The sequence below is a fragment of the Poecilia reticulata genome, chromosome 7 (assembly GCF_904066995.2).
Source record: "Poecilia reticulata chromosome 7, P_reticulata-male-v2, whole genome shotgun sequence".
Lineage (NCBI taxonomy): Eukaryota > Metazoa > Chordata > Actinopteri > Cyprinodontiformes > Poeciliidae > Poecilia > Poecilia reticulata.
In genome coordinates, this window is record NC_088836.1 from 20,882,043 (window position 1) to 20,894,070 (window position 12,028).

Here is a 12,028-nt window from a genome sequence, read left to right on the forward strand (position 1 = left end):
GTGGCAAGACGGCTAACAATGCACATCACCATGGAGAAAACATGGTGATGTGCATTGTGATGTGGTGATGTGGTGGTAACATAATTTTTTAAAAGTTGGGCAAAGGAAAGTGGATGGGAGACAACATGTTAGACTGCGGCAGAGCGAGATTCCACTTCCAAGAGAATAATGACTCCTAAGCATACAGCCTAAGTTATAATGAAATGGTTTCGATCAAGTCATTTATTAAAATAATATAGTCAGAGTCCAGACTTAAATCCCCTGATGTTCACAAATGTCCGAGTAAGAAATTGTGTGTAGATAAGGAAATCTATAAAAAAAAGCTGCAGTTGCAGCAAAATGTGGTTTTAAAAAAGTATTGAGTCAAGAGGACTGAATACACATATACTCCACACAATCACTTGGTAGCTATTTTAGTTGATGAAAATTATGGTTGTAATGTGAAAAGAGGTTAAAATGTTTGATGGAAATAATAAGAGACAGTATTTCTAAAAAATGGTAATATACTGTTTCAACTACCATTATATCCTGCTCACTTGGCTCATTGCTAAATCATCATTCATTTCAGGAGAAACAAAAAAGACTAAAGAATGCACATAACGGCCAGAGCAGTGTGAGATGATAAAAACCAGGAAATAAAATCCCACATCTGTCACGTTTTATGTTCATTATGCCATAAAGACCAGTCAAGGCAAAGCAAAAAGAACACTTGCAGACAATAGTTTTTGACATGTTGCTCAAAAAAACAACGCTTTTATACAAGCAGCAATTTAAATAGCCACAAAGTTTGGATGAACATAAAAAAAATGGAAAAACCCAACCCAAAAGAAATCATAACAGTAATTTTAAAAAAAACAACAACAAAAAAAAAACAGATGCAGTGACTACATGAGCATCTGAAACATTCACAAAGGAGAACATGGACAACGTTCACACATAGTAAACATGAGGAACAGGTGTCCTGATAACAAATTCAGGACAGATGCGACTCAGAGAACGGAAAGCAAAACAGACAAGGAAACAGATGCTATGCAAAAAAAAAAAAAAACTTGATGCAAACAGATAAGCAAACAAAAATAGCATTATTCACAGTCAGCAGGACAAAAAAGTTCTAGAAAACGAAAGAACCGTGACAGCACCCCCTCTAAGGGACGGCTCCCAGATGTCCGGAAAAATCAAAATGAGTCCAGCCAAAAGTGGATGAAATGAGGTTAATGGAATAAAGAGCCCAACTGAAAACAACGGTAAAGAAAAGATAAGCAGTTCAGGGAAGCAGCCCTGGGGCACTCCAGATAAGCAAAGCAGTTCAAAATTCCCTCAGCAACAGGGACATGAGCAGGAGTCAGAATATTAAGATGAATGGCAATGATGAAGATGCACACCTAATTTTGTGTAAAAGGCAAAACAAGTGTAGAGCCATGGACAGAAAACAAATCTGGCAGAGTTGGATCCTGTTGGATCCATTCAGCATTGGGCATAAAGGTCTTCAGACTCTGGGTCAGGAACCTGAGATGGAGCAGCATTTACAGAACCAACTGGACTTAACAAAGGCATGGCTGCAGAACCCTTTATGAATGAAAGTTTTCTGGGAGACGAGATCAAGCCACCTGTGGTAAAGATATGCAAAACGCCTTTAAGTAAAGATCGTGTTTATTATAAATTACCTAATGGCAAACGTATCGCCACCCATAACAATCTCTAATAAATAAATAATATTTTCAACTTATAGATGGCTTTTTTGAGTTCATCTTAACGTGTTAGTTTATGACATTTGTCCATATTTACAAAACACAGCTGAATGAGAACCAATCCTCCCTCGCCCAGTGGGATTATGAGGGTTGTTAAAAAAATCCCAAGGCTCGCTGCTGTAATTAGTAGCATCTTGGGGTCTCCATAATCATCTTCAGACATTATCTACATGCCAAATGCATTTTTGGAGGACCCCCTGAGAAAATATCTTGGAGTTTGGGAAACATTATTGGGATTTACATGGAAATGTGATTTATTGTCGAATTCGTCTATAACTTCTAACACAAACTCTGTGGTGGAACGGAAACCATTAACACTGTTATGCACTCATAGCAGAGGATCTGTGAAAGCTCGTTTGAGTAATTTGCCTCAAGAACTCTATAAAATATAAGGACACCTTAAATTTAAACAAACATTTGTGGTTCTCTGCCAGAAAACTGAAAATGGGTCTTCTTACTGCATGGCAACGATCTAAAATCTACGGCAAAATCAAGACAAAAATGGTTCAAAGAACAGAAAGTAAATCCTCTGTCATGGCCGCGACTGTCACCAGCACTAACTCCTATAGAAAGCCTGAGGGGCTTGCTGAGAAGAGATCATATGAGAGTGTCATAGACTTTGGACAAGAAAGACTGTGAACAGAGAAATGGTCAAAGACCTTTCTCTCTGTGTGCTTCAACTACAGAAAATGTTACAAGAAAAAATGAAGTGCTGACCTACTGGCAAAGGAGAAAAGTACCAACGGCAGTGGTGTAGATAAGTGTGACTTCAGTCTTTTCGTAAAGAAAAAAAAAAGTATTGTCATTACTTAACGTAGGATCTTTTTTCCCTCCTCACCATCCATACTTTTAAGATGTACAAGTAAAAAAAAAAAGAAGAAGTTATCAAACCTTACCATTTTGTTCTATTTCATGCGCTGATCTATTATGGACAATTCTTTCAGCACATTTTGGCTACTTGTTAACTTTGGAAGCAGCCTGCCTGCCACAACATTTAAATAAATCAGAGGAGCGGGAAGAAAGGAATGTAAGTTGTTACAGAAAGTGGCGAACAGTACGGCAATGACCTATACCTGTAAAACGTATTAGCAGGCCAGTGGTTCTGTTATCAGTGCATTCTCTTCAAAAGTTTGGTTAATTAGTGCTGTTCTGCTTCACAGGAGAAGTATGTAAATAACTTTATCTTGCAGACTTTAAAAGTCTTGGTGGTCGATGATTTGTGCTCAGCATCAAGTATGATCAACATCATGTTGAACTTTGACTGCCTGATGCTTCAGAATGAATTGGCGATGAAAATGAGACATTAACTTGTAGAACCTGGATTCACAAAATGAAAGTAGTTGCGTAAAAAGATTTGAATTTCAACACTTTTCAGTGCAATATTATTCTACTCCAGTAAAGAATGTTATTTTTTTTCCCATTTTGGTTTGCAATAGTTGTGGAGGGCACACAGCTTGAAGGCTGAGGCATTTGCTGCTGGGTTTTTCAGGATAGCATTGACCTGGTGACCTGACGTGGTGTTGGTGAGGTGCAGTGTAGAAAGCTGAGCCAAACTCTTAAACATGCTTGGCTCAACGACTTGACCTGAAAACCTGAGTTAGGCTGAGATTGATAACTTTCTATTAACTGTTCAAACTGTGAGCCGCTGACCGCTGCAGATAGGCACCAGCACCGTTGGTGACCCCACCAGGGATAATGGATGGCAATGGATGGATGCTAGACACAAACATAAAACAAAACACAAATTAATGTTGGGAAAAGGAAAGGATCAAAGAAAAAGAAAAGTTAATAGTAGAAAACTTAAAAAAACGCAACATGATATACAGTCTCATGAGTACGAGATACAATTTAACTTTACATTCACTTTCATTTAAATGTCAAAGTAACATTTTTAGACATTTTGAGCAAAATGTATGTTGGCTGCGCCTTTAGCTGAACTACTACATTATTTAGCCTTGTACAGACAGCATAAGATAGCTCATAATGACAGCTGCTTTAAAATGCAGAAGTGAATAGAGAAGAGGAACCAGCAGGGAGATACGTTTAAAACAAAGGGAACCTTTGTCACTACAAATTTTCCGCTATGTATGTCTGACAGTGATCATTAAAGGGTCCTTTGAAGTACTCCGGGTTTTTAGAGAGCTTTCTAAAGACAATTCTGCTGTTTATTAAATTATACATCACTGTAATCTTTTCAGAACATCTCAACTTAAAGAGGTGAACCCAGTTCTTTCTGTCGTCTTTATCAAAATTAACTCTCCGGTGTTTAAAATGTAGGATTTGGTTGGCTATGTGCCAGATATGTATGCTTCAGTACATATTTTCCTCTTTTTGGGGCTAATATAGCTGAATATTTTTAACCTGTCATTTTTCAGAAATTGTAAAACCAGCCTGAAAAGTCAACACACATCCAATGACTAAAGAGCTGGAATTAAAAAATTTGACTGCTTGCCTAGTTTGACAAATTAACAAAATGCTGATATTTTGGTTACAAATGACTAAAACCGTTTTTTAATGTGTTTTTGTCATAGTTGGATGTCGTCTGTTGCTTAACGCAGAACCTGTTGGCAGAAGAGAATGAGTCATACTGTTTATCCTGATCCTCTAATTTTTCTGTATCTCCATTAATAATTCAAATGGCATAACTTAAGACATTTGAGAGGCATGGCAATCAGGCTAAGTTTCCATTGTATGTCATTTTTTTCCCCCATCAGAATTAAACAGTTGGAGGAGGTTTTGTTCAGTTCATATATCAATCCCCCAGTTATCCCTTTCAGTCTGAACTAAAACTGTGCGGGAGCAATCTTAGAGATGAGTCAAAACACTCTTATGAAAATCAAATGATTGCACACAGTGGAGAACTGTCTTGAAACTGTAATACAACAAAGTAATCTGCTTATTGATTTGAAGCCACGTTTTTAGGTGGGAATTTTCAGTCTGGCTAACAAGTATCTGACTTGTCTGTTTATTTTTTTTTAGTAATTACCAAACTCTCATAAAATCTGAAAGAGAGAAGAAAATTAGGAGCACAATGAATAAATGTTGTTTTAAAATCTTTTATTTATTTTTTTTGTAATGAGAGACTAAATGTATTTAATCATTATGACTATGCTCTGACCTTCACAGGTTTATGTGTTTTGACTCAACAGGATGTGTTGTTGTAGAGAAATTCAGCATGTGGTGAATGCAAAAAGACAAGATTGCTGTTTCTTTTGACTCTAATGGGGGAGGTCATCTGTTATATTGTTGGACAACAGTGACACCCGTTTTTAGCCAGTAATGCTTACCCAACAATAAAAAACAAATGAATGACTTTAAAAGAACTGAGAACATGCCTTCAGCACGTATTCACAAAAATGTTCCTCCATTATGCCATTAACAGCCATTCTAAGAAGCGTTGCAGTGAGAAGTAGTTTGCTTGATAAGCTGAGCAGAAGTGCAGGTTTGCTAATGAAAAATAGCAGAAATGTGGTTCTTGCTTCAAAGCCAACTTCCAAGCTGTATGGCATTGCAGTCACCCCACCTTTGTTGTGCTTAAGACGTGCTTTTTTTTTTTCATTTGAAATAAAACGGAAAATTTTGAAGTTTAAGCTTAAGCTGGTAATCTACAGATAATATGTAACATGCTATATTAAGCCAACTTTCAGCAAATGTGCCTCACAAAAACAAAGTTTCAGGTTTGAATCTTGGTGGTGGAGGGTTTTCATGTTCTTCCAGTTCCTGTTGGCATGTCAGTAGGACAGAAGATATGTGTGTTCAATTGAATTTTTCTATAATAGTAATGTGATGGATTGGCAACCGGTGGAATAGGCTACAGCCTTCAAACAACCCCGTACCAGAGAAATTGGTTTGGTTAAGCTATTACTGATTTTTTCCCCCAATGCATCTTATTCAAAATGCCGGAAGTAATTTCCCAACCCTGCAGCAGTCCATATATACATATAGGCAGTGTGGGTCCTTTTCTTTAAATTTCACAATACTGCACTGGTACTTTTCCGCAGGGACCATGAAACAGTGAAACAGTGGCTCTTCAGGGGGCTGTTTGAGGTTCTACAGGCCACTCTGTTTTTCTCCTACACACTTGGAAGATGAGGGTACAGGAGGGGTTTGTTTGCAATCTGCAGCTTGGCTGTTGCCAAGTATTTCTAAATTCTGTTGCTTTTACATAAGTCTGAGAGTTTTAGTTTGTTGCAGAAATTACTCATACACCATAAAAAATAAAAGACATTGGTAGATTGACATTGGTATTAATAATCACACAACTGCCTACTATGTTCTATGTTACCGAGCTCTATGTTCTTATGTTTAGAGAAAGATCCAGATACAAGTTGATCGTGTACTTTTTTTTAAAATTCCTTATCAGGTTTTGCCAACACAGTAGTTAAAGTAGAAAACTATCAAATGTCAAACTGTTTCCTATCATCCCATGTATGTAGGTTTTTTAAAAACATTTTAAGTGGATCTACACATGAAGAAACAAAAAGATTTTGCAGAACACCGCATCCTGTGATGTCTGCTTTAAGTGCCGTTGTCACTTTTATTTGTGAAACATTTGCAAATAAAGTTCCAGAATGAAAAAGTTAGAGTTTTACTTTCCTGGATTGCTGTAATCTTTGATAGATCGATGTGTTATTTCTGTAGAAAAACTGTGGTATGTGTAAAAGCTGTTTCACTCATGTGGCAGAAATGTTTTGACATGTTCAAAGGCAGGCTGGTTGATGCTGTTATCAAATTGTTTACACTTTAATCATAAATGTGTAGCAAGGCATGGAGAATTGTTTTCCCTCATGCCCTCCTATACCATTAAAACTAAAGGCCAATACACAAGAGTGTGATAAAAATCTTAACTATTACCTGATGAAAAAAAAATTGATGATTGGTAATTATTCTTCTTTCATTTGCATAATGCAAATGCTCTGTGTGAGCATTAACAACTCATACGGAGTAGTTAATGCTTTCTGAACCATCTGCACTTGACTATTATTTATAAATGTTTGTGAGGAAGAAATGAAACATTATCATTCAGAAGCAGTTTAATTATCAGTTCTAGTGCAGGCTAGATGACTGAAAACAAAAAGATTTTAACCAATCTATTGCAAATTGTGTGTTTTCCTGTGTTAATTGTGAGTGTGCTCATATTTGTGCTGCTTCACTGTGCCTTTAAATTTCCCCTCAGGAACACATAACATTTTTACTGAATTGAGCTGAATCTGGAGAGAGCCATTAAAAGATAAATATCCTAAGATTTTTCTATATTTCTTTATCAACCTTAAAAAATACACTTCTACACTTTGGTTAGCAATTATTAATTGGTTAATGCTTAACTTGCAATTAGTCTCCAATTTAATGCTTTCTTATTTAAACAACCAAACAATAGTCTCTGTGGCTATTTAACAGTGTGGTCAGGATGATCAAGAGTTTGTCATTAGGAACCGGTCATTAACTTATGCCTACTTAACAAAATGTGATCAGTAATTAGTCCCAGTGTTGTTCCTCGTCAGATCACATTTAGCTCCTTGGTGTAAGGCAATACACAAATATGTTGTCAGTGTTTAATATATTGTAGGAAAACTGCATTCCGGTATTTTGCCCTTATTCATTCTCCAATATTAGGACGGTTATAAGTTGCAGATTCTTAGTCACGTTGCACTTTAAGGCAAATTTATAAACATTTCCTGCAGCGGTTTTATGCCACCGATTCGTCTTCGCTGAAAGCAGAGAAAAGAACAATGATGAGGCTTTTCTCTGTGTTGTAAATCTTTTCCCAGCAGCTTCCGTGAGAGCCTGATTGGACTAACCGGCTCAGTTTAGCTGGTGTTTGCCTGCGATGGATGCTACATTCAATCACATGGCAAATTTTTTGTTGTGTTTTTCCAAAGTGGCTACTCGCTTCCCAAATGCTTACCAATGATGACTTCCCAGATGGTTCTGTGTAGCAGACCATCTGGTCCAGCAGGTTACGCATTTACGGTGGCAGGCTGGTACATATTAGGGCAGGAGTAGTTGCACTGAAGCGTAGTGAAGATGGAAAAACTGTTAAGTGTATTAGTCTATTAATATAGCATACAAACAATACCTTGTATTGTTTCAGCACTTACTTACTTAGTCTATCTTATAAATTGCCACATTTCCATAACGATTTATAAAGAAACATTTTTTTTCCAAATTCGTCATTTATCTAGATTTCATCACATAATAAGTAATCAAGTAATGTGTCTGGCTAATTCATACAAACAGTCATTAAAAAAAAGAAAACTTGAACTGAAGCCCAACAAGCTGCTTGCCTTCTCCACCATGGTTGCTATGGCAGCAGTGCAGAGTTCCAGCAGGCGAGAAGACCTATTTTAAGGTGGAACCAAGCAAACTGAACGTAGGCAGTTGCCTGCATTCAGGCCAGTATTTGTTGGAGACCCTAAGTGCAGATTCATGCACTGGTTTCAGAGTCAACTGTCCGGTGTCAGTAACAATCTGGACTTGGCTGACTTCTCTGGTTTTTCCTGAAAACATTTACATAAGCGTCACAGCGACACACTCATTTCACCTCAGCCAAAAATAAGCTTCCTGCAGCTCTCTTCCTGTCTCGATGTTCTAACTCAAACCTTTTTACTCCATTGGTGCTCCATCAGGCATCTCTCAGTGCCCCTTATTGTATTTAGACGGGAACCATGTGAATTATCTTGCGTATGTGCCCCTGCTAATGTATGTTTGAGAGCGAAGGAGTGTAAACTTCCTTAGCTAATCCCCCCACTGTGCCGGAGTCACAGAGCTGAGGAGTGAGAGGCAGAGAAACAAAAAAAAAAAACAAAAAAAAACAGGAAAGAATAATGATGCGAGAAAAACACAGCAGTGGATCCCTGGTCCACCCACGCTGCTTAGCACAGCTCAGCAGCAGTGCACTTTTGTCATGTCTTAGTTCACAGCCACATTCAAATGCATAAATCTTTCATCTTAGACGGCGCTTTCGCTAAGAAGTCTGCAAAGACCATTTTGTTCCCTTGAAAATATCAGCTAATAAAAGAAAAGAAATGAATTTCTGCTAGGTTTTTTTTTTTTTTCATGTGCACCCACAGAAACACTACTTAATTATTTGCTCTAAACCTGAGGAGCGCCTGGCGTCCAATCATCCGTGGCGCTCGGCTGAGTGACAGAGCCGTTCCGAGCTCAATGTAGAATTGTGCTGAGGCAAGGAGTAAGAATGGCAACCCTGGCACCGCTTTTTCTCACAGAAGTCAATACTTTGTCAACATCTTTATACACCGTGTCAACAAGTTTTCTGTCTACAAGCTGGAAGCCGGAGTGACAGGAATGTGACTGCCACCTACAGAGCTTTAGCTCGGCTTTCATATCAGCAGCGTTCAGAACAGGTATCATGAGTTCAGTCCAGATTCGTTTTCTGTGCTGACAAATTGAAACTCACAAATTAGTGATCCACCTTAAGCGGCGGGGTCAGACGGCGCCGTAACTGTAGTGCTGACATGGAACATACAGAATGTGCTGTCACCTTACATAACCGCAGGCATTCACTGATTGGTGGCTCGGCGTCAACATGGAAATAACCACTTAATGTTACAATTTCAAATTTGGGTGGAGGTGTGACAAGCAAATTGTGAGTGGCGGTAATTTGTTGTGACATTTTGGTTGGCATCTTATTTTGCTGTCTTTACCTCATGCTGTCTCTGCCTCTCGCAGATTACAGTAGATTTTAGGCCTGAAATTGTTGTTGGATATTTAGTGGTCAAATGTCCTTGAGCTAAAAAAAAAGAAAAAAAAAAGAACAAGTCTAAAAATGAAGGGTAAGGTGCATTAACCTTCTGTCCAAAAGCCAAACAATCTGCTCCTCAAATAACACCGTGTGTTCCCAAAGCGTTTTGAACATATGCTTGTGGTCCATTCTCTACACTTTTTTTATAGCCAGAGCTATTAAAAGTGCCTAATTCCCCTGCCAAGAGTCATTAGACTACCCTGTCCCACTTAAAACATGGTTGCTCTGTTTGTATCTGTGTGCCAAGGTGAGCAGACTTTTTTTCATTTTCGCCCTGCATTGTGAAACGGATAGAATGACCTTACCAGCAATGCAGAGCTCATGTATAAAAGGAAACGCAGACATTTTTATGTTAATGCCATTATGAAAATTTCATGTTGAATGACATCACTGGCATGGCATGTGACTTCATGCATTCTCACGAGGCTTGTATGATGGTGTAATGTGCATATGCCACCACGACGTGTACAAGGACTGAGTAGTTTGGTTTGGCTGAGAAATGAAATAAAAAAACATTTTTATTAACATACAGAACCTGTTAGGTTTTCCACAGTCCTCACTAAACTAATTAGTCAAATATTCTGGACTGGGCTGGAGAGAAAGCCGGTGCACACCGAGAACAGATGGGGACCATATGATGCTTTGGCTGACCTGTTTACCCTCCCAACTTCTCCCGTTGTTGACCACGGACTAAAACGCAGACTGAAATGCAATGCTTTTAAACAGTAGGGTGTTGCTTTTATTTTACAGTCATACCTAAAGTTGTGGCACATGTTAAAATACATACTAAAACACTCAAATTTTCTATGTCTAGGTTAAAATGTGAACACACAATGTGTAAAAACTAAACTGGAATAAACAACACAATGTATTTGGTTTAAACAACACCGTGCAGTCTTGAATATTAATTTTGCTTATGTATTTTTAATCCAACTATTTAAAGTTTCAGTATTTCTCCCTCTCATCTTTTAATGTAACCATATTGCTTAGATTAGCACAGAGCAGTGACTTATGCTGAAGCTGTTATGAAATTGTTGTGTATTTATTTTTCCATGCTACACTGGTGTTTAAAACAATAAGCTATAAGATTATAGTAGAGATGATAAAAAAAGAGAAAACCAATACATTTGTATCAAGGACATTTATACATCTGTAAGTACAATATTAACCCCCCTTTTTCACTTTGTGTCTGACTATCAAAACTACTTTAATATTAGACGAAAGCAACTTCAGCAAAAAGAAATGCAGATTCCAAGTAATGATTTCATTTTTAAAGCACTGTAATGTACAGTAAGTTTGAGTACTTACTGTATAACAAAAAATGTAACTTTACAAAGTGTTTTTTGAGAGCTTTATACTTTCATCTATTCAGCAAAAACCCTTCTTATATGAAACATGAAAATTGAAACATTTTAAGAAAGCCCAGTCTTTGTGGTTTGCTTTACATTACATCAAACTCCAACCACAGGACTTTAGTGACAAAACAAATATTTTATTTAAAAAAAAAAAAATCCAAGATTCGTGCATAAAAAATCTCAAAAGTCATCACCTTCTTTGGAGCTGCAGACATACATACACATATTTCTGCTCAGTGGAAACCACCACACCACTAGAGTAGCTTTAACATCTGATGGCCCACGATATTTCATACCAAACAAATGTTGAATGAATCTCACAGCTGGAAGGGTTTTTCATGTAAGTGTATGCAAATCCAAGCTTTAATTTTTTATGCCACTGAAGTAAAGATGAATTTATTTTAAGGTCTTTTGCAAATCTAATAAAAGGTGCCAAGCATGGGGAAGGTGCAGAATGTGCATAGCTGGAAACGTGCATTATTTAACCATGGCATGAATGTGACAACTTATTTTTCAGCAGTCGTCATGCAGCGGGAGCAAGCCTCCTTTGAGGTCACTTTGTAGTTTAAATCAAAAGGTTAAAGCATCTTATGTGCAGTGAGAATTAATGCTTCGTCTGACCTCTTCATGTGATTTTCTTTTTCATTTAGTGTATTTTGCTCCATTCCCTTTTCTCACCCTGTACAGGTAGCGCAGGCACATCCGTTGTGTTTAACAAGAATGGCGACGCTCCAGGACGCTATGACCTGTTCCAGTTCCAGGTGACCAACTCCTCCGGCCCAGAGTACAAGGTGGTGGGTCAGTGGGCGGACACCCTTCAACTCAGGGTATGGATATTCACTGAGGCTCATAAAACAGAAGACTGACAAATAGTTTCTAATGTTTCTGTTTAATCAAGACACAAAGGTTGCTCATGTAAAAAAAAAACCCAGAAGCATTCAGTTTGATAATATGCGTACACTATTTACATTTCCCACTTTCTTTGTAGTCTGTGTGTTCATAGATGCAGAAAATGAGCTGATAAGAGAGAAAGACATTCTCCAACCTATTTGAATAAATTTACCCAGCGGATAAATGTTTCGGGGATGTAATTTTAGCTGCTGTTGTTTGCTTGACATATGAACCCAGAAATATTAACATGTTTTGGTTCAGGTGTTGTCTTG

The 12,028-nt window shown here is 37.8% G+C and overlaps 1 protein-coding gene across 2 annotated transcripts in view; it reads left to right on the top strand.

Annotated features, from left to right (window-relative positions):
- LOC103467507 (metabotropic glutamate receptor 7-like) overlaps nucleotides 1-12,028 on the top strand; it is a 166,336-nt gene that overhangs the window by 127,501 nt on the left and 26,807 nt on the right. For both annotated transcript variants that reach the window (XM_008413945.3, XM_008413941.3), the window contains one exon: nucleotides 11,553-11,692. In XM_008413945.3, coding sequence (XP_008412167.1) covers nucleotides 11,553-11,692 — 140 coding nt within the window. The remainder of the gene's footprint in view (nucleotides 1-11,552; nucleotides 11,693-12,028) is intronic.